This window comes from Notamacropus eugenii, chromosome 5 (assembly GCF_028372415.1).
Source record: "Notamacropus eugenii isolate mMacEug1 chromosome 5, mMacEug1.pri_v2, whole genome shotgun sequence".
NCBI classification, from domain to species: Eukaryota; Metazoa; Chordata; class Mammalia; order Diprotodontia; family Macropodidae; genus Notamacropus; species Notamacropus eugenii.
In genome coordinates this window covers 48,355,749-48,377,381 of record NC_092876.1, presented here as the reverse complement: position 1 = coordinate 48,377,381, position 21,633 = coordinate 48,355,749, and the positions used below count along the sequence as shown (strand labels likewise).

Sequence of the window (21,633 nt, the reverse complement as noted above, 5' to 3'; positions counted from 1 at the left end):
GATTCAAACCAACATCCCTTCACCCTAAGAAAAGTGAGAATGGATTCTAGAGCTCGAACAGATTTCAGAGCTCGACTTGTCTAATCCTCTTCTTTTTACAGAGGAGGAAACTGAGGCCCAGAGCTGAAGTCATTTGCTTTTTTTGTCCACATTTATACAGAGCTTCAAGTTGCAAAGGGCTTTCCCTATGCCATCTCATTCCATCTTTGGGATAGGTGCTATTATTCTCCCATTTTATGGATAAGCAAAGTAAAGTTAGGTAAGGTTGAAGGAATTACTGGGAGGTCTCAGCTCTGGTCCGATTCCAAAGCCAGCCTGACTTTCCTTGTACCACAACTGCCCAAGAGAGGAGAAGTGTGGGTCTAATTTGCTGCATCAAACTCCCATAGGACAGCTTCGGCCAGCCTTGTTGGCTCTTCTGACTGCTGCACCCCTCCCTGCCTGATACCCCCAAGTTCTCCAGCGCATGTGCTAGTGTCTTGTTTGATGGCAATCATCATTCAAGGGGTACTTTGGATGTGTCTTTTTTCTGTTCTACTCACTTGATGAGCAAGGGTTTGAGTGTCCCTAACTGGCAAGTATCAGTCTCTGTGGTTGGACTTCATCCATGAAGCCCCCTGAGTGGTACATTCCCCTCAGCAACTCCACTGGGCCTCTGTCGTCAATGATTTCATGTGCAACCCCCAAACAGGACTACAGACAGGTCCTCCTTAGGGGATGGCTTGGAGTCCCTTTCCAGAGGAAAAAAGGGACAAAGTAATTATATGGTGCCTACTGTGTGCAAGGCACTGTGTTAAGTGCTTTACAAATATTACCTCATCTGTCCTCACTCAACCTTGGGAGGTACATGGTGTTATTATCCTCTCCATTTTATAGTTCAGGAAACTGAGGCAGTCAGGTTAAGTGACTTGCCCAGGGTCACACAGCTAGGTTTTCCTGACTCAAGGCTTAGTGTTCTATTTGCTATGCCATCTTGCTAAGTGTGACTCAGCCACAGTCCAGTTTTTATGTAGGTGCCCACCCAACCCTCTGACTCCAGAGAGGGGGGTTGGTTATCTCTGGTACCAAGGGCCCTTAGGAACAGGACACCATCTGAATCACTGGGTCAGACGGGCATAGAAAAACAGTCTTCTCTCCCCTACAAGTTGTTCAGGTTTGTGCTGGGTCATCCCTGGCCTTAATGATTTAAGGATATCTCAAGATAAGCAGTGCCTGGCATGCAGTAAGCAGTAAATAAATGCTCATTGGCTTCTTGTTGTTGACAGGCCACCATGGATGGGTGGAGATCAGCATCACTGAAGGGAACGCCTACAACCCTGACATCCCATTTTAGTACTTGTTAAAACTTGTATTTGGAGGATGATTTCAAAATCTCCTCCTAAAGGAGCTAACAGGGCAGGGAGTTGGGAGAAATCCTAGAAAAGCTGCTCCCAGGCTCAGAAATTTACAGCTGGAAGAGAACCCAGAGGGTGTCTGGTCCAAGTCTGTTCTACAGATGGAGAAACTGAGGTCCAGGTACTTGCTCAAGGTCACACAGGTAGTAAGCTAGATTTGAATCCAGGGTCTCTGACTCTCAATCTAACACTTCCCATTCTATCTCCATTATTGGACCCCAAAGACCACCCAACCCAAACTCCCTATTGTATAGATAAGGAAGCAAGAGCATTTATTAGTAGCTACTATGTGCAGGGCAGCTAGCTGGTGCAGTAGATAGAGCACTGGGCCTGGAGTCAGAAAGACCTGAGTTCAAATCCAGCCTCAGATACTTATTAGCTGTCAAGTCACTTCACCCAGTTTGCCTCAGTTTCCTCATTTGTCAAATGAGCTAGAGAAGGCTGTGGCAAACCACTCCAGTATCTCTGCCAAGAAGATCCTAAATGGGTCATGAAGAGTCATAGGAAGTGCAGGCCAATTGAACAATAAAGTTCAGTGACTTGCCCACGGTCACCCAGTAAGAACTGTGATTCGGACCCAGCCCCTTGAGTTCTGAATCCAGCCCTCCTTCGCTCCGGGCATTGCCATGTGACAGAGGAAGCCCAGAGATGGGGGAAAGCCAGTGTTCATCAACCCCCTCCTAGCCATTGGCCCTCCACCAAGGATACTCCCCCTTCCCAAACCCTCCAAGGGCATTGCAATCCAAGCAGGAATCTGGCTCAGCCACACTTTCTAAAGAAGGAAGAAAATCTCCAGCTACGTGTTCAAATTCTCCTCTCCTTTAAAAGAAAAAAAAAAAAGACCCATTGAGAAATATCCCAGGCCGGGAAATGCTATGTCTTGAGCGTCTGAGCTGGGGAGAGGGCCCCGACAGCTCCTCCTGGGCCAGCCAAGCAGCTGAGTCCATGAGAAAGCCCCGGGAAGGGAGAGAGGGAGCTGATTCATTAGGGCTGCTTAACTCAGGACATCATTTGTTGATTCTCCAGCCCAGTCCCCATCTCCTGACTTCCTCCCTGGTTGCCATGGTGCCATCCCTCAAACAGAACACAACTCCGGGCCCCCTCGGCGGCTCATTTATTTCAAATATTCCCTGCAGCTCCAATCCAACCATGTTTGGGTGTCTGGGCCCGAGCGGGGCCTAACTGCTCTGTCCTCGGCCCCCTCCCCAGCATAGTTCATGGCTCAGCCGAGTCCACATTCCACATCTTGAGAAAGAGGGAGAACGGAAAGGCGAGGGATGGAAGGCCAGCCATGGACATGAGCGAGATGAGCAAAAGGTGGGAATGTTTCCCATCTATGGCCAGGCCGAAGGGCCGCTACCTGCACCAGGGCAGGGAGAAGGAGGAGGAGGAGGAGGAGGTGGCGGCCTGGGGGTGCTCGGCCCCACTCATTCCAGCCACACGTGCCAAGTCTGCTCAGATGGTTTTATGAACACAGCTCCTTTCAAACACAGAGACCTGCTGCACAAGAAGTCTCCCAGATGAACAAAAAGTCTTATTTTCCTTTATGCCAGCACGCCGCCCCCCCCAACCTCCTGCCCTTCCCACCCTGCCCCCTCCCTTTCCTTCTCCTTTAAAATGAGCTCCTGTTCTACAGCAACCCAGACATGAACTCCAACCTAAAAATAATTCGAGACCACCCTTTCCCCCACTCCCTCCCCTGAAATGTCTGGAACAGGCAATATTTGAATTTTCGGCCTCACAGGCAGAACTCTGCTCTGCTCCTCCCCCCCCCCCCCCCCACCCTGCCCCACCTTCCACAATCTCCAACTCATTGAAGACTAAATGGGGGTATGGAGGCTTCCGAATTCAGGAGCAGCCATCATCAATTCAACAAAGCTCCTACTATGTGCCTAGCACTGTGCGGGGCACCAGGGATGCAAAAAAAACCCCAAAACAAAGCCCAGTCCTTGCTCTCAAGCTGTTGATAGGCCATGGAAGGGATCAAAAGTACATAGGGAGACACAAAAGAGATGCTAATTTCAGGGGAGGGAAGGAAGGAAATATTAAGGACCTACTATGTGCTGGGGACTGTGCTAAACACTTGATAAAAACTTTATTTGATCCTCACAACCCTGCGAAGTAGGTGTAGCTATTATCCCCATTTTACAGCTGAGGAAACTAAGATAGAGAAAAATTAAGTGACTTGCCTAGGGTCACACAGCTCGTCAGTGTCTGAGGCTGAATTTGAACTCAGGTCTTCCTGACTCCAGGCCCAGCTGCCCCAAAGCAACCAGGGACAACAGGAAAAGGGCCTGTGTAGAAGGCAGCCCATGAGCTGTGCTTTAGGAAGGAAGACGGGTGAACATGCCAGAGTGAACCACATTGTGTAAAGGCTAGAGGGAAGCAATTACATCCTAGAAAGTACAAGCAGCCCAGCTGGGCTGAGTCTGCCTGTCTTGATCATCACTGAGTGCACAAGGAGGAGGAACAGAAGACAGACTGAGATAGGGGACGATAAGAAGTCCCATCTATGGTGAGCTGAGAAATTCACCCAGACTCTGACTGGGTGGGTGGGGGCCGTACTTCGGGGGGCTTTCAAGGTGAAACTGACAAAGTTACCTCTTATCCAAGGGGCAAGAGAGAAGCCCCCAAAGAGGACTTTTTAAAATCAGGGAATGAAATCACTTTGGCAGCTGAGTATTGGAAGGGTAGGAGTGAGGCAAGGCTGGAGGCAGGAAGCCTCTTTTCTTTACCTGCCTCCTCCTTGGAGGGGGTCACCCCTCCGTTCTCCTAAAGGTCAAGGGTTGATTCCGGCAGAGTCAAAGAGTCAAGTCACAGGGAAGCCCCCTCTCCCAGCCCCAAGACTCAAACAGAAACTATCTGAGTGAATTCAAATTTAATAAACTTTTTTTTTTATTAGGTTACTGAGTATCCTCTACAGCCATAAAATAGAAAGGAGTTTTAAAACCAAACAAAGCAATTATGTACTGGGATGGCAATACGGGGGGAGGGGGCTGAACCTGAAACGAGAGGAGAGGTGTGGGTGGGGGGAACGGTGACATTGCAACATTTCCAGCATCGGTGGAAGACAGCCGGGGCCAGACGTGGTAAATTCTCTCTTGAGTGTGTGTCCCACCCTGTAACAGAAAAGACCTATCATCTGACAAGGTGTATGTGTGTGTGTGTGTGTGTGTGTGTGTGTATGTGTGTGTGTGTTTTTCTCTTCCTTAAAAAAATAACAGCAACAAACAGTAACGGTTTGGGGGGAGGCAATTTCGACTCCCCACTCCGGCTTGGCACCAATTCTATGCTTTTAAAAATATACTCTAGAATTTTTTTTTAAAAAAAGGTATCCAACAGCAGCTGTTCAAAACATCTCTTACACAGACAAATATATATATATATTAAACATTTTAAACAAATAAAGTCATCTATTGTACCTGTACAGGACTGAACCAAGAGTTGGATTCCAAAACTGATTTCAAATTTAACAAAATGTGCAAAATAAAGGGGTGGGGGTGGGGAAGGCACTGCACCTTGGAGAAACTGCCAGGAGGGGGCGGGGCGAGGCTCTTGACACATTTTTTTCCTCAGCCCAGGAAGAAGTGACCAGGGGAGCTGCTTTCAGAATGGGGACCTGCCTAGATGTTAGGTCCGATGTGTGAGGCAGGACCAGTCTTCCAGACGTTCCATTCTGGCCTAGGGGGATGACGGCAAAGAACCTGCCTGCTGCCTGCCTGCCTGCCTCTCTGCCTCTCTTTCTCTCTCTTTGCCTCCCTCCCTCTCTCTCTCTCTGTCATGTTTCCCCAATGGATAAAGTACCAAAAACGTACTTTATTTCAGATTACCAAAGAATGTTGATGGCAGCCTAACTGAGACACTTGAACAACCTGAGGACGAAAAAGCTATCATAACAGCATGTCTAACTATCCTGGACAAGGATGTCCAGCCAAGAGGTAACAGGCAATGAGGAAAGAGGGTGGCAGGCTGCTTCTGAGGACCATGGAAGGCATCACTATTGCACGTGAAACCTGTAGCCTGAGGAAGGAGCTGTCCTGGCAAGCTTCTGGCCCAACCCGAACCTCCCCTTGGAGCTACAGGCCAAGATAACAAAAACCACCCACCAAAGAAGCCCTCATACCTATATCCACACCACTTGGCCAAGGGCAGGTGATACAGCACATAGGGGGATGGGACAGCAACAAGACACACATTGGAGAGAAAGGGATATGTTTTCTTTCTATGTGGAATAAATAAATTGATTTTTGTTGGTGAAAGAATAAATACAGAGTACAGGGTGAGACGACATCTTAGGGAATGACACTAGTTGCTTTCCAGCCTTTTTTCAGGGTCCCATTTTCTTTTCTTTCTTTCTTTCTTTCGTTTTTTTAAGTGTCCAGAATGAGTTTTTGGCATTGTCAGTTTTATTAGTGGCAGCATTTCCTGTGCAGGAGCAACCCACAAGCTTCCATGCTTACCACCCAAGGGATATCATCGGTCAATTTCCAAGCACCCTTGATGCTTCCTGGCCTTCTGACTGCCAGTATGGCTACATTTCCCCAACTGGCCATCTTCAAGCCCTGGAATCCTCTGGAGACGATGTCTTGTCCTGTTTCGGCAGAAGCTGTGGACTCTATACTCCCATCTCTGGAGCTCACCAGGACACACCTTATCACTTCTGTGGAAACAAAGTCTCTCTTTTTTTAAGAAGGAAAAATAAAATCCAAATACACAAAGGACACTCATCTGCCCACACTCCAAGACGCCATTTCCAAGGGATGAAGACTAGATGAACCTGCTTTAGGGTCTGTCTTTATCCGGAGGAAGACTGGGGTGTGAGAAAGGATGAGGAAATCTTGGCTTGTGAGGTTGGAACAGCCAGATGAAGGAAGAGGGGAGTTGGGTAGGGCATGGGCAGAGTAGAGGGGGGCTGTGGACCCCAGTGGCGGCTCAGTGGGTTCGCACAGTTGGATTTCCTGATTCCTGCTCCCAGATGACAGCAGGCTTTGAGCTGGTGCATCACTGGTAGAGAAGGTAGCCCTTAAGAGATGCTGGCAGAGGCAGGGTATGGATCTCACTCAGCCGCTCCTTCCCTAGGGCAAGGCGGACAGACCGACGGCAGAGGTCCATCAGAGGCAGTGGTTCAGCTGGAGGGAGAGGAAGGAGAGGAGAGAGAGGAGCGGGGGAGGGGAAGGAGAGAGGGAGAGAGAGAGAGAGAGAGGGAGAGAGAGAGAGAGAGAGAGAGAATATACATCTGATTACTGAATAATAATTGCAATGCCTGCATTCCCAATTGGTGCTCTAATTCCAAGAGTTGACATCTTAATTTAGACTAAGCTATAGAACCCTACAGAGATACTGGCTCCCTAGAGGGTGCTGCAAGGCCACTTGTCAAGAACACTGCCCAAGGACTTCCAAGTGCAGGTCAGCAGAGACCAGGGACTGTCTGGGAAGGTCTATGGACCCCTTTCTCAGATTCATGTTTTTAAATATATTAAGATACACAAGATTATAAAGGAAACCAGTTATATTGAAATAAAGATATTATTTTTCCCTATTCAGATTCAAGCTCTCTCCTGAGATCTATCCACTGACCAAGTCTTAGGGGGTCGGTGGACTTCAGGTTTCGATAAATTCTGAGGTCCCTTTGACTGTGAGATTCTGTCTTTTAACACAATTGTCCTGAATGAGAAGAGGAGGCAGCTAGGTTAGGTTAGGATGAACCCTGAGGTCCCTTTTCATCTTGTAACCCGACTACCTTGAATAAAAAGGAGATGTACCTAGGTGGCATAGTGGATAAACGTTATAAGCACTTATTAAGTGCCTACTGTATGCTGGCACTGTGTTGAGTGCTCTTCACAACAACCTTAAGAGGTAGGTGCATAATACGATCATCTCCATTTTGCAGGTGAGGAAACTGAGGTGATTAGAGGTTAAGTGACTTGCCCAGGGTCTCACACTCAGTAAGTGTCTGAGGGCAGATCTGATCTCTGGTCTTCCTGACTCCAAGCTCTATACTCAAAAATTAATAATGACAAGAATAATAATAATAGCTAACATTTCCACAGTGCCTACTCTGTGCCTGACATTGTGCTAAGCACTTGATAATTATAATTTCATTTGATCCTCACAACACCCCTGGGAGGTAGGTGCCATTATTTTCTCCATTTGACAAATGAGGAAACTGAGGCAAACAGATGACGTGACTCACCCAGGTCACACAGCTAATAAGGGTCTGAGGTGGGATTAGAACTCAGTTCTTCCTGACTCCAGCCTCATCTCTATCCACTGTGCCACCTAGCTGCCCACAAAGCATCAGATTTGGAATCAGGAAGAACGTGTGTATGACCTTGGGCTAGTCACCTCCCCTGTGTCTGCCTCAGAGGACTCATTCATAAAACAGAGAGGCCAACAATGCATGGGAAGTCTGGAAGGATTTTGCAAACCTTACCACAGATGCCAGAGAAGGTACAAGGTGGGATGGGAGTGACCCATCCAAGGGTCTCAAGTGTAACCTGACAAGTTTTGGCCTCCACCTCCCCTCAGGGCACACACACTGATGTTCTCTGAGCCCTCTCCTCAAGGGCCACTGTGATACACAGACAGGATGAGCCTTGGAGAGCCATGCTGGATGTCTGCTTAGTCATAAAGGGCAAAAAGATGGGGGCAGCCACAGAGACCCATTGAGGCTTGATGTTAGAAACACTTCCTAGGATGAGAAGGGGCTGCAGTGGAAGGAAGTGGATCCCCTAAGAGTGGAGGACCACTCTTATTAAGTGCCTACTCTGTGTAAGCGCTAAGCCTTTGTCAAGGAATCACAAGAAGGGATTCTTTTTTTTGCGGAGCTAGGGTGGGTACGGAGGCCAACCAATGGCCATCCCTTCTCAGGATATCGATTCTACAGCTGTCTGGAAAGCTAAATGAAATCTCAACTCCAGATCTGACTGTCCCTTTCACACTCTCAATCGATCAGCAAGCATTTATTAAACATCAACTGTGTGCCAGGCGCGCTGTTGGGGGCTGGGGAGACAAGGAGAGAAATGAAGCCTTTCCTGTCCTCAGAACACTTACAGGCTATCACCTCTTCCCTCTTTCCTAAGGAGTCCCACGGAAGATCAGCAGGATTCTGTGCAGCCCAGGAGGCTTGGGGCCAGCATAGAAGCGCTGAGGACAGCAGACAACCTGTTCTAGCAGCAGCCTTCCCACCCTGCAGGGCCTGGCTCAGCGCCCAGTGCCCACTGGGTCAGCCTGCTCTGGGTCACTGACGCACAGACACTGTTCGATTCCCATCTCAGCATGGTCGTATGAACGTGGTCACCCCAAAGGATTTCTGCCAGTCCTCCTGGGGTGTGCTGTTGTTTTGGGGGGCAGTAGGATGGGGACACCCAGCTAGTGTTCCTGAAGCTAGCTCTCACTAGCATGGGGTGGGCTGTCTGCCTCTCCCATCAAAAACACCCTGTCCTGAATCCTCCCAGTAGCCAAATCCACAGATGTTTCCTTTCCAATCAGTGAGGTAGCCAGGGGCGGGAGGGAGCAGGGAACAAGAACACAGTTGGGGCAAGAACAGAGGAAGGCAGCCTGAATGACTCCATAACTGTCTCCGTTAAGGACAGAGAGGAGCTCTGGAAGTTGTGCTGGATTGGACTTGGAGAACCTGGGTTCAAATCCCACCCTGTAGCTGCAGGGCTTTAAGGGAACTAAGGTTCAGTGGAAAGAGAGAGAGAGAGAGAGAGAGAGAGAGAGAGAGAGAGAGAGAGAGAGACAGAGAGAGAGACAGAGAGAGAGAGAGACAGAGAGAGAGACAGAGAGACAGAGAGACAGACAGAGAGACAGAGAGAGAGACAGAGAGAGAGAGACACAGAGACAGAGAGAGACAGAGAAAGAATGTATGACCCTGGGCAAGACGATCTGCCTCAGTCTCTGTCTGTAAAATGGGTATACAATGGCACCTCCCTCCCAGAGCTACTGAAAGGCTCCAATGAGATACTAATCATACAAATCTTCTCACGGTGCCTGGCACATGATAAGCATTATATAAATATTAGCTAGCATTATTATGGCAGCTGATCTAAGGCTCTCCCAGCTCTAAATCTTGGAGTCCTTCATTCTTGAAGAGGACCGATGACATCACAAGGGAGACTAAAGCAAATTGGGCACTTGCCAAATTTCAGCTGGGAGTACCTCAGAGGCAACCTCAACCGACATATACCTGAACAAGAAAGAATTCCCTGTTCAAAAAGCAGATAAATGGTCTGTCGATCAACAAGCATTTAGTAATATCTACTGTGTGCCAGGGACTACGGTAAAAGACGGGTCTTGCCCAACAATACAGTTGGCAAGCATTCATTAAGTGCCAAAGTTATACAGAGAGAGTAAACAAGGTAGGGACTGTCTGTTTTATAGATGTATCCCCAATGCTTTTCACAGTGTTTATTCGTCTGGAGTGTGTGACCTTAATCAAGCTATTCCATCCCAGTTTCCTCATCTGTCAAACAAGGAGTTTGGATAGACCTTCAAGACTCCCTCCAGCTTTGATGAAAGGACAGTGGGTGCTTTTTTATTTCAGACTCCCAAGTGGTCTATAAATGCTGGGTGCTGTTCATCCTGAATTAGGGCAAAAACCACTAGAATGAGAATATTTTTGTTCCACAGAGATTTAAGCCCTTGCCAATAGTTCATGTATTAAGGAATTGAAACAAGAATCTGGTGTGAAGAATGAATCTACATTCATTGGAAGGTCCTAAGGGGTCTGGGGTCGCAGCGTAGACAGGTATCTATGACCTCGTCCAACAACCCCGGGCTTAACAAAGTAAGGTGAGGCTAAAGTGTGGCTTGTCTCAGGCTTTATCACCCACAGGTTATGACTGAACAAGCCAGGTTGTGGAGGAGGCTAAAAACTCTCTGTGTTTCCCTAGGGCCATCTTGCTGAATCTCAAGGGTGGGAAGGCATGTGGGAAACCTAACAGCCAAAATCCTATGTGAATACATCCAACAAGGGATTGTCCAGCCTTCGAGACCTCCAGTGATGGGGAACTTACTACCTCTTGTGGCTACCTACCCTACCTATGGACAACTCTCACAGGAATGAAGTTTTCCCTTAGGTGCAACTTCAATTTGCCTCTTTTCAATTTTTACTCACCTAATTTGGGGGAGAGATGTGTGAGAGGGGGTAGGGAGAGAGAAGAGAAGAAGCATTAAATGCCTACTATCTGCCAGGCCCTGTGCTAAACGCTTTACAAATATCTAATTTGATAATAAATCAAATAGTAAGTCATGATATAAGGCCAATCCCTCTTCCATTTACCATTCAAACTGGAATACAGTTAATATATCCCACCCTGAGACTTTCCTTAGACATCTGCTAAGAGTCTTTCTTGTTTGTACATTGTGTTTGCCTATTGTCTCCCCTCAACTTGGGAGCTCCTAGAGGACAGGAACTGTTTCTGGCTTTCTTTGTATCTCTGTTGCTTAGTACGATGCTTGACATAAAGCAGGTGCTTAATAAATGCTTGCTGACTTGTCCATTTCCAACAAACACAGTTCCTCTGTTTATTTCCCTGTTTCAGGGACTGATGGGAGATGCTCAGAGTAAGTCAACCCAAGATCATTCTAACCAAGAGCCTTGAAGACCAAAAGGAAGCACCCTCCAGTGACTCTACCCAAGGATACCCTCCTGAGATGGCCCATTCCACTTGTGACCACTCTAATTTGGGGGAAAATTTTGGGACATCAAGCCTAAATCCACGTCTTTACAACCTGCTGGGGCCAAAGAGCTCAGGATCATCATCTTTTTTTCTCCAGAACCCGCCTTCAAATACTTGAAGGCAGCTGTCATCACCCACCTCCTCCCTCCTCCCTCTACTCTAGACTAAACACCCCCAGTTCCTTCAACTGATTTTTATAGAAAGCAAACTCAAGTCCTGTCACCATTGGTTCCCTGCCTGTTTTTGAGGATAGGCTATTTAAAATGAGCCGAGAAGGCACACAGTACAGTACAAAGATAGCCAAATTGGGAGGTCTCAAGTTTGAATACCAGACAATTATTCTCATCCTTTTTTTTTCTCATCCTTTTTTTAAGAGATGTATTACTCGAAAACCTCAGCTCTGATTCCTGACAAAATTCTATAATGCATTATTCTTACTTTAATCACACAGTCTTTTTATTCATATTTTTTGTTTTCAAGTAATATTTTTTCTTTAAGTATATCCCTCCCTGACATACTCTCTCTTGTTACAAAGATTTTCTTTAAAACATTTATAACAAATTAGACACAGGTAGGGAAAAGCTAGAAAAAGAGATGATTGTTAGAAGGGATTAGGGCTCCATGAACAGGTTCTGCCAGGCTAATCTCATCTTGTCTGACATGGTTAGTAACTGGTATCAATATACCATATTATATAATATGCAGCAAATATTTGCCATCAACAAAGCATTTGGTACAATCTCTCATGCTATCAGTGACCAGGGGTCAGCAAACTACGGTCAAACCTGTCTTGCTGCTGCTTCTTGTTCAGTGCCAGAACTAAGAATGGTTTCTACATTTTGACAGTATGCTTGGGTGAATTCAGAACTGGTTTAAATGACCAAAGCCAAAGAATAGTCATTAATGGCTCAGTGTCACCATGACATGAAGTCTCTAGGAGAGTATCCCAAGGAAACACACTTGCCCTGTGCTTTAAAAAAAAAAAATAATAAAGGCACAGATGGCAAGTTTATCCAATTCCAGAGGATACAAAACTAGAAAGGAATGACAGTCAGAATCCAGAAAGATCTCTGAGGGATCTAGAAGGATAAGGTGAATTAAGTCCATGGTATGTGAAGATTAATAAAGGGCACTGGACAGGTTTAGCATAGAAAAGAGAAGGCTCAGAGGGAATGTGATAGCTGTGTTCATGTATCTGAAAGGGTGTTATGCGGAAGAAGGATCAAGTTTGCTCTACTTGGCCTCAGAGAGTAGAACAAGGAGCCATATTAACTCAAATTAGTTAATATTTATAAAGTGCTTAGCATACCATAGGAGCTATATAAATACTCCCTCCCTCCCAAGGGGGAGTGAAGTTACAAAGAGGTAAATTCAGGGTTTCTAACACTCAGACCTGGCCTGAGTGGGGTAGGCTGCCTTAGGTGGTGGTGGGGGGCTTCCTTTCATAGAAGGCCTTTAAGCAGTGACTGTGGTATGGATTGGAGCTTTTAACCTGGGGGTCTGTGAACTTGGATGAGAAATAAAAATTCCATCTTTATTTTCACTAACTTATAGCTAAAACTGAGCATTTCCTTCAATTAGCTAAAAAAAGTGATTCTGAGAAAGGGTCTCTAGGCTTCATCAGTTTGCCAAAGGGCTCTAAGACATGAAACACGTTAGGAACCCAGATCCAAAGTGGCTGAAATTCTGGGACCTATGAAACTGGTCTCGAGGCCTGGCCTCAAGGTCAATTATGGGAGATTTAACAGAACTGGTCAGCTGGGGCTGTTCCAGGGCTCCCCTCAGGGATTAGGCAACAATCTGAGGCTGCCATGTAAAAAAAAAATCCAATGAATCTTAATTTGGAGTAATGCTTGGTTGCAGAGCCAATGTCCAGGAAGCCAAAGCTCCCATTCATTTAATAGGATCCATCAAGATGCATTTATTATTGCCAATTATGATCTAGGCACTGGGATTTACATGAATGATGGGGGTGGGGGTGCAGGGAGGGGGCGGCTAGGCAGCCTGCTAGAAGAGGATGCCGAGAAACTAGGAAATGAACCAGTTGGCCGCTATTTATTTAGGGAACAGGAAGGGAGTATGAATAGACACTTCCTCATTTCAGTAAGAAAGTTACCTGGTGACCTATTTTTAAAAACCCCCAAAATGATCTTATGAGATATCTCTCTCCCTCTCTCTCTCCTGCTCCTCTCTGACCAATAAGAAAGGGGAGAGAAATGAAACATTCATGTGCATGGTAGTAGCGGTAAGATTACTGGATTGAGAGGTTATTTCTGGTCCAGCCGTTAACAATCAAGCAAGCAGGCATGAGTTTATTAGGCACTGACTGTCGGTCATGATGCATTTATTAAACACCTACTATGTGCCTGGTCCCAGAGGACGAAAGGATGAAAGGATGAAAATCAAGCAATCCCTGCCCTCAAGGGGCATAAAATATACACACAAATAAGAAAACAGCATATGAAGTTTGAGGAGGTGAAGATGGGCGCTAATAGTCAGAGGTTCAAGAAAAGCGTCACGTAGGAGATGGCATCCGAGTTTAGAAGGAAACAACAGATTCTAAAAAGAAGTGGATGAGGAAGGAATGCATTCCAGGCATACGACACAGCCTATACAAAAGTAGGGAGGTGGGAGATGACAGGGGCAGGGGGAGTAGAGGGAAAGGAGCTCGTGGGAAAATATAATGAAGTAGGACAGTGTTCAACTTAAGGGTCAGGGAGACCTGGGTTCAAATACCACCTCCAACACTCACAAGGCTTTGTGACCATGGGGCTCTTCCCTTGGCATCTCTGAGGGTCAGTAATTCCCTGCTGCCTCCAGCATAAAATGTAAACTCCTGTTTATTATTTAAAGTCTTTCAGAAACTGGCTCCAACCTACTTTTCTGTGATACGCTCATTACACATTGTTGTTATCAATATTACTACCACGACACCCAGACACATATTTCACTTGAAGGTTTGCAACGTTTTCATATACTATTTCATTTCATTCTTATAATAACCCGGTGAGGTGGGTACCATGAATGCCCCCATGTGACAAATGCCAGATGGATCTGTAAAATTGGGACACCACCACCAGTGGCACTGACCTCCTCACAGGGTTCACAGAGAGGTTCTGATGAGATAACATTCCAAAAAGTACTTTGCTAACTTTAAAGCATTCTGTCAAAGTGCAGGATGATTTTCAAATGTTTCCCTGAGAAGACAGGAAAAAACCTCAGAGCGGGCGTGCGTGCGTGCGTGCGTGCGTGCGTGCGTGCGTGCGTGTGTGTAATCCCCCAAATGCTGGGAGTTTCCCTCTGGAAGGCTTTGGCAGTTCTGACCATGTTTACACACCAATTTTCTTCTTTCTATGTTTCTAGGGAGGGTACAGGCTATCCCAGGAGAAGCCAAAAACCTACTCGGGAAGCACATGGTCCATGGGCCAGTCCCCCAGGCTCTCTGGCTGCTGTGGCCAGGGAGACTGGAGCCAACAAAGCTTCCAGGGCATAAGCCTCGAAGGAACAGACCTCTCCTCTGAAATGGCCTCCCTCCCAAGGCCCGGGGCTAAGGACAATCACCAATTAGTCACAACAGCCCTCTCTTTGGTCCAGAGTTGGCTCATCCTCCCTTCAGCTTCCCAGAACAACACATGAATCCTGCATGGGATGGCCATCCAAGTCCTCCCCTCACCTCTGGGGACAAGGATTAGGCCGACATTCCCCCTCCAAAATCAGCAGTATTATCTGGTGCTCGCCAGAGCTACCCTCGAAAGAAGTCTGTCTCTTATCACAGCTTCCCACATGGGCCTACCTTGAACCCCAGAGCAGGTATGGTCCTGGCACTGGAGGGTACACAGGAGGTCCCCACTCTGGTGGGACCGGGGGGAGCTGCTGCAGAAAAGAGTGGTTCCTAGACCCAGCTCCAAGCTTAGTAACAAGTATGGCATTGGCAGGAGCTGGGGGATGAGGGGTCCTGTTGTCAGTGTGATCCCTGTAAACAGGGAGAGCACAGGACTAAGAATCAGGACACTTGGGTTCGAAAACTGGCTCTAACCCTAACCTGCTGTGTGACCTTGGTGAGGTCACTGAACCTCTGGGAGCCTTGGTTTCCTCAGCTGTTAAATAAAGAAAGATGTTTAGCCCGCAGAGAAGGGAAGGTGATGGTTACCTTGAAGTATCTGAAGGGCTGTCCCACAGAAGCATAAGGAATAGACTTTGTCTGCTAGACCCTAGAACCTTAACTCTAAATCCAAGGTTGCAGAGAGGCAAGTTGAGGCTCGATGCAAAGAAAACCTTCATCTGTGCATACCCTTTGACCCAGCGATACCACTACTGGGTCTGTATCCCAAAGAGGTAAAAAGCAAAAAGGAAAGGGACCTATATGTAAAAAAAAAATTTATAACAACTCTTTTTGTGGTGTCAAAGAACCAGAAATTAAGGGGATGCCCATCAGTTGGGGAATGACTGAACAAGTTAATCATAAGCTGTACCACCTAAGGTGCCAAAGACCCTTGGAGAGCATCTCTTCCAATCCCCTCATTTTACAGAGGGATGATGATTCAAATCTGGCTTGTCCCACAATCCAATATTATTTCATTTGATCCTCAAAACCACCCTGGGAATTAGGCGCTCTTACTACTCCCTCCATTTTACAGAAGGGATTTGCGCAGAGTCACCCAACTAGAAGGTTCTCTGAGGCTGAGTATGAACTTAGAGCTTTCTGATTCTAGGTCCACTGCTCTATCCAATGCTTCCCCTAGCTGTCTGATGTCTGCCCATAGGGCCACAGACCTCAGGCCACCTGCTCCAACCCTTGCATTTTACAGATGACAGCACTAAGGTCTAGAGTGTGACTTGCTCATAGTCACACAAGGAGTAAAAACCAGCAGTGGTCAGGATTCCAATTCCGAATTTCTGACCCTGTATCACAGATGTGTGAGGTCTCTTCTCCCTTCTAGGTGTCAAGCTCCTTGAAAGCAGGGTCAGATGACAAGAGTATGATTCACACGCTGCTTTCAACTTTGCCTTTCTCACAAGAATCATTCCCATTTTATGTATAAGGAAACTGAGGGAAATGACTTTCTTAGGGTCACCCAGCTGGTGAGCATCTGAGGCAAGATATAATAATGAAAATTATGGTTAGGAAACTGAGAGTGAGAAAGAGAAAATGAGTTATTCAGGGTCGTACAGTTAGCAAGTATCTGAGGTGGAATTTGAACCCATTATTTAGGCTCCAGACTGGGAACTCTGTTGGGGCTATAGTCAGTGCCTGGCATACAGTAGATGCCTAATAAATGCTTACCAAATTGAACTGAATTACTGAATTGAATTGACTAAGATTTAAAGCTGGAAGGGGTCTTAGAGAGGGCATCTAGTACAGCTCTTATTTTGTAGATGAGGAAACTGAGTCCAGAGAAGGGTGAGTGGTGGACCAAGATCACGTTAAGAGTGCAGGCAGAACTTTTCCCTTTGCACTCCACTATTCCAGCCAGATGGAAGGCCACCACACCTACACCCAAGAGACATTCCAGCCACTTTTTGGAAGGTGTCTCCGGGCTAAGAAAACTAAAATCCACACCAGACCTCCCCAGTTGACACAGGTCCCAGCTGGGCGATTACTCCATTTGCCAGATATGCATCGGCAGAAACGTGAGTCGTCCTCGGCACCCCTGGAGATGCTTCTCTCCAGGAGGACTTTGACACTGATGCTCATCCTGACTCAGCCTGGGCCCTGCTCCTCTCCCTGCTGGAAGAAAAACTGCACATCCCACCCAGTGTGGGGGATAAATAATGAAAATGGAATAAACCCACGGGCCAGCACTGGATGTTGCATTAACACTATGCTGAGGGGCAGTTTCTCATCTCTAGGGCTGATCAGTGGGCAACTAGACCTCACCAGACGGCCATGGTCTTCCAATCTGGAAACTCCAGTTTCCCGAAGGGCTTTCATGGTTAGTTAAACCTTCTCCTGATCTGTAAACTAGCAGGATCAGAGGTTGGGATGAGAAGGGACCACCTAGTCCCACCCTTTCATTTTACAGAAGACATGATTCGTCTGAAGTCACCCAGAATATGGGGCAGGAGAGATTCAAGGCTGAAGTGTTTGTGAGGTCAAGAGGACCCATTTTTTTTTTCACTTTTTCCAATCAAAGGATAATAAGGGAGGAATATCACAGGTTTGAGGGGACCACCTCTACTCCAATGGCCTTCGTTTTATAGGGGGGATTTGCTGGATTTACTAGGATTTCATATTTACTAGATTTATTAGAACTTACTAAAGTGATCTGCCTAAAGCCACACAGGGAGTTAAATGTCAGAGCTGGAACACAACCCCATTCTCCCTAACTTCAAATCCAGTGTTGGGCCCTTCATAGAGCCATAAGAGCAGACATTCAGAGTAGGAAGGGTCCTTTGAGATCACCTAGTCTAAGATCCATTTTACAAGGCAAGATGCTGAGATTCAAACCCACTTCCCTTCCCCCTCTTCCCCACCCCCATCCCCAAAGGGCAGTGGGGTCTGGGGTGTGAAATATGCCACAGCAATAGCCCATTGATCTGGCATCTGGAGACAGATCCCTGGACTTGCCTTACTGGTTTCCCTAACCCAGGCTCCCAGAGGGTGGTTGCTGGATATGCAACTGAACGTCTCTGCCCAGAAGAGAGTCTCATGACTCGGGGGTACTGGGGCTGCTTCAGGTCAAGACCAAGCTGCTCTGGAAGCCGCAGACACGGCGGTCGGACTTGTTTTCATTATCCCAGCCAAAGCTAAGGAGGGGTGGGGGCCTCGGAGGAGGGAGAAGGTTTCCACAGTAAAATTAAAACAACAATAACAACACAATCAACCCACATCCAATCATGCGGTTGTCTTTCCCTCTCGAAGGCTGTAGTTTGGGGGTGGGATGGGAGGGGAAGAGTGGAACATGATGATGAGAAAGCCAAGACACCCAAGACAAGGGCAAATATTTGGATTTAGCCTCCAAAACTCTGGGGTTGGAGGGGGGCACGGGCGGGGAGACCGCATGCACCACTGTGTCTGGCCTGGAGAGCAAGGCCAGAACTCAGAGGCGCCAGCCCAGACCTGCTCCCAGCCCACCAAGGTCAGCTGCATAGCAAGGTCTGAGCTGCTGGCCATCACCCATCCTAGGGTGGGATGAGCATGGCACTCATCTACCATCATCTGGCCAGGAGAAAACCACAGAAGATGCTCACCAATTCATCAAGTCCAGGCCTCTGCCTGACAATGGTAGCTTAGACCATCACTGAAGCTAAGAAATGTGTGACTGCCACAGTCACCTTAATGGGCTCACAAATGAGAAAATAAATATGGAAAGTGCTGTTCAAATGTTACATCAATGTGAGGAAGGCAGCCAGGCTTGAGTTGGTTTTGAAGACAGGGAGGTCTGGGTTCAGTCCTACCTGAGACATGTTAGTGGCAGCATGACCCTGAGTGAGTTACTTGAACTCTCAAGTCTAGGCAACTCTATTAAAGATATAGAGAAAGTGACAACTTGCATAGGAAGAAAGTATTTCCTCACCTGGGAGTTCCTCGTACTAATGAAATCACATCTTCAGTCCTGATGCCTATATTAGTGCTATTTACAGGGCAGGGGGGAATGTTAGTCCATCTTAGAAAGACCAGTTGCCCAAAGACATTTCATAAGCATTCAGAATTGTAAAGTATTTAAATGAGGGGGATGAGAAAACTAACCTAGTCCCAACTCCCATGTGACAGACAGCCCTTCAAATACACAACCCCAACTCTAACCTTCAGTTACTGTTTCCTTCCCTGGAGATTTTTCTTTGGTTGCTGAGTGCCCACTGTCAATTTCCAACACATGCACGCTCCACAAGTCAACCAGACCAGAAGCAAGTCCTCCCATCTGGCTCCACCCAATGACTAATTTGTCTACACCTCAGCGATAACCACACAAATTATGAGTTAAGAAGGAACCTTAAGGGAGATACATCATAAAAGGGATGCCATCAGGTTTGGGTAATTAGGTCAGATACAGATACAACCTTACTTACCGACAGTATGGGGCTACTAAGAGGCGAAAAAAAGTTGACTGAAGAATTGAAAATAGCGTTATCAGCTCTGCCCAACCATGAACAATGACATGTTCTCTCCAATTATTTAAATTTTCCTATCATTCTTTTCTTTTTGAACTGGACTTGCAATTTTTTTTTAATGCAGGGAACTCCCCAGTAAGGAAACTCCTTCACCATTACAGATGCCTAACAGCTGTGGGACCCTCTATTCTGCAACTTACTAGTTTTCAGAGCTTAGCACAGTGCCTGGCACATAGTAATGGTTATTAATCAATTGATTGAATGATGGAAGAGAGTTACCTGGGGCCCTGAGAAATTAAGTAATTTGCCCACATCTTCTTTTCTCCCAGATTAACCCTCTAACCCATCACTACCCCTTCTTTTATTCTGGTAAAGAGTGTTTTGTAGTTGCATTTAAATAAATCCCATGTGTGCCTCGGTACGATGACTCCCAGATATTTTGTGCACTTAGCAATTATTCCTCATGTTTCCTTGCCTTTTGGTTATCAGGGCAGAAAAATGCTGATAATTTTGTGCAGTCTTTTTGTATCCTGCTTCTTTTCCTGAAGTTAAAAATTGTCTTAATCAGTTTTTCTGCCAGTTCTCTGGAGGTTTTCAAGCTAACCCACCGCATCCATCTGCAGATAGGGATAATTTTGTTTCTTCTTTCACTTGTGTTTCTAATACCTGTCATTTCATTCTGGAATTCCTAGAATTAGAGGGAGAAGAGGGATCCAAAGGAATTATCTGATCACAGACTTTGGGCTGGAAGGACTCTTAAAGGACATTGAGTCCAACTCCATTGGTTTATGGATGAGCAAAGTGAGGCACAGAAATCAAGGGACTTTCTCAGGGTCACACAGCTAGATTCAGCACTGATTACTGTACTACATTGCAAAGTAGTCTAGGGGACTCCAGTGGGTGTTTTCAGTTTTGAAGAAAACATGGGAAGAGTTACTTTCTCCCTTCCCATGCACTCATTACTATCCCTAGGAGTGGGGAACCTATGACCTCAAGGCCACATTTGGCCTTCTCGGTCCTCACGTGTGGCCTTTCGACCAAACCCAAACTTCACAGAACAAATCCCCTTAAGGAAAGGATTTGTTCTATAAAACTTGACCTCAGTCAAAAGGCTGCAGGTTCCCCACCCCTGATACTGGATTTCTTCTCTCAAACTTTTTATAGGTTCATAAATCTCATCAGTCAAAAGGGATTCCAGAAGCAGTCTAGACCTGTCCCCTCATATTACTGATTATAAATTGAGATCCGGAGCCCAAAGGGACTTCAGAAGCCATCTAGTACAGTCACCTCAGCTTACAAGGGTCTGATAACAAATGGAGGGCCAGTGGTCACACAAGTGGTCATAGTAAGTAGTCAGAGGTGGAATATGGAATCATTTACTTCTAGGATCTTGGGCACCAGCTTCTGGGGAGCTATGGCTTTGGCCCTGCCCAGGAGAAGAGTTTCCCTCACAAGCAGAAAGATGGTGCATGGTTTCCAAGTCAATACTTACGATCAAGTCCATTCAAGTAACGCATTCGTATTTCACAGTGGCCCCAGACAGCACTTACTACTGGGTAAAGTTTTTTGCCCTTGAGTCCCCGAAAGGCCACGCCCATGTACTGCCCATCAACAATGAAGCTCAGCGTCCCATCGTCCATGTCGAGGGCCACCAGGAAAGAATCTGGCACAATGAAAGTTTCGTCTGGTTCTAGGAAGGCAGGGTAGGTTTTACTCGGCTGGTTCTTCCCATCATGGTACAGTCTGTTCCGCCCCAGGTCCCAGCCCCAGGACTCATGGTTGTTGCCCACTAGGGTCGTGTACCCAACAGAGTGCAAGGGGGCATCTGCTGTAGCCACCCCAACAACCGCATGCGTGCCACGCTGGCGCATGGCCCACGTGATCTGCCACACGTGCAACCCGCGCGTGTACCCCACTTTCCCCCTGATGGCGTCTGTGCTCTGGGCCACCGGATGCCGGTGAAAGATAAGTTTGTCATCCTCCTTCACAAACACATTGAGTGAGCGGTCATCATTATTCCAGGAGTGGAGCAGCTGGACATCATAGGACACGGGGGGCATGTCCAGCAGCAAGTCCAGCCGTGTGGGCTTACAGTAATCCAGGCCCTGGAGCTCTTGTTTCAGGGGCCTGTATGTAGGGTCCCTCATGTCCACAGTCTTTATTCCCCCAGTGACCTTCTGACCCATGCTAACGTCTGACTTCACCTTCCGACGTCCACCCAAGGCAAACTCATCAATTGCAGGCCTTCTGTCCTGCTTCCCAATCAAATACCGGCAAGATTCCTAGAGAAGGTTGCTAGGAGACCCAGTCAACTTGTGTAGCATTCGGGATTGCCTAAAGAACAGAAAGAAAAACAGATGAGAAGGGGGAAGGGGGGGGAAGTTAAATATTACTACATGGGTCATAGTAACTGGAGAAATGAACAACACATCCCATCTGCTGTTTTTAGAAACCAAAGCTCACGTCACACCTGTTAGTAGAACATAGTCAAGTCTGCTGGG

At 46.9% G+C, this 21,633-nt stretch overlaps 2 protein-coding genes across 2 annotated transcripts in view; both read right to left on the bottom strand.

Annotated features, from left to right (window-relative positions):
- Window positions 1–4,265: 4,265 nt before the first annotated feature.
- SPSB1 (splA/ryanodine receptor domain and SOCS box containing 1) lies at window positions 4,266–21,463 on the bottom strand. The gene is made up of 2 exons (XM_072608789.1): window positions 20,625–21,463; window positions 4,266–6,523 (listed from the first exon to the last, which is right to left on the bottom strand). The coding sequence occupies exons 1-2, from the start codon at window positions 21,316–21,318 to the stop codon at window positions 6,396–6,398; spliced, it is 822 nt and encodes a 273-aa protein (XP_072464890.1). The 5' UTR covers window positions 21,319–21,463; the 3' UTR covers window positions 4,266–6,395.
- Window positions 21,334–21,633, bottom strand: part of LOC140504166 (uncharacterized) — a 67,058-nt gene continuing 66,758 nt past the window's right edge. The window contains exon 3 of the mRNA XM_072608787.1: window positions 21,334–21,466. The gene's annotated coding sequence lies outside the window, so the exon portion shown is untranslated. The remainder of the gene's footprint in view (window positions 21,467–21,633) is intronic.

Coding starts and splice junctions, on each gene's coding strand:
- SPSB1 (XM_072608789.1), bottom strand. CDS start 21,318: ATGGGTCAGAAGGTCACTGGGGGAATAAAGACTGTGGACATGAGGGAC. Junction 6,524..20,624: donor TTACTTGAATGGACTTGATC/GTAAGTATTGAC, acceptor CTCTCCCTCCAG/CTGAACCACTGCCTCTGATG.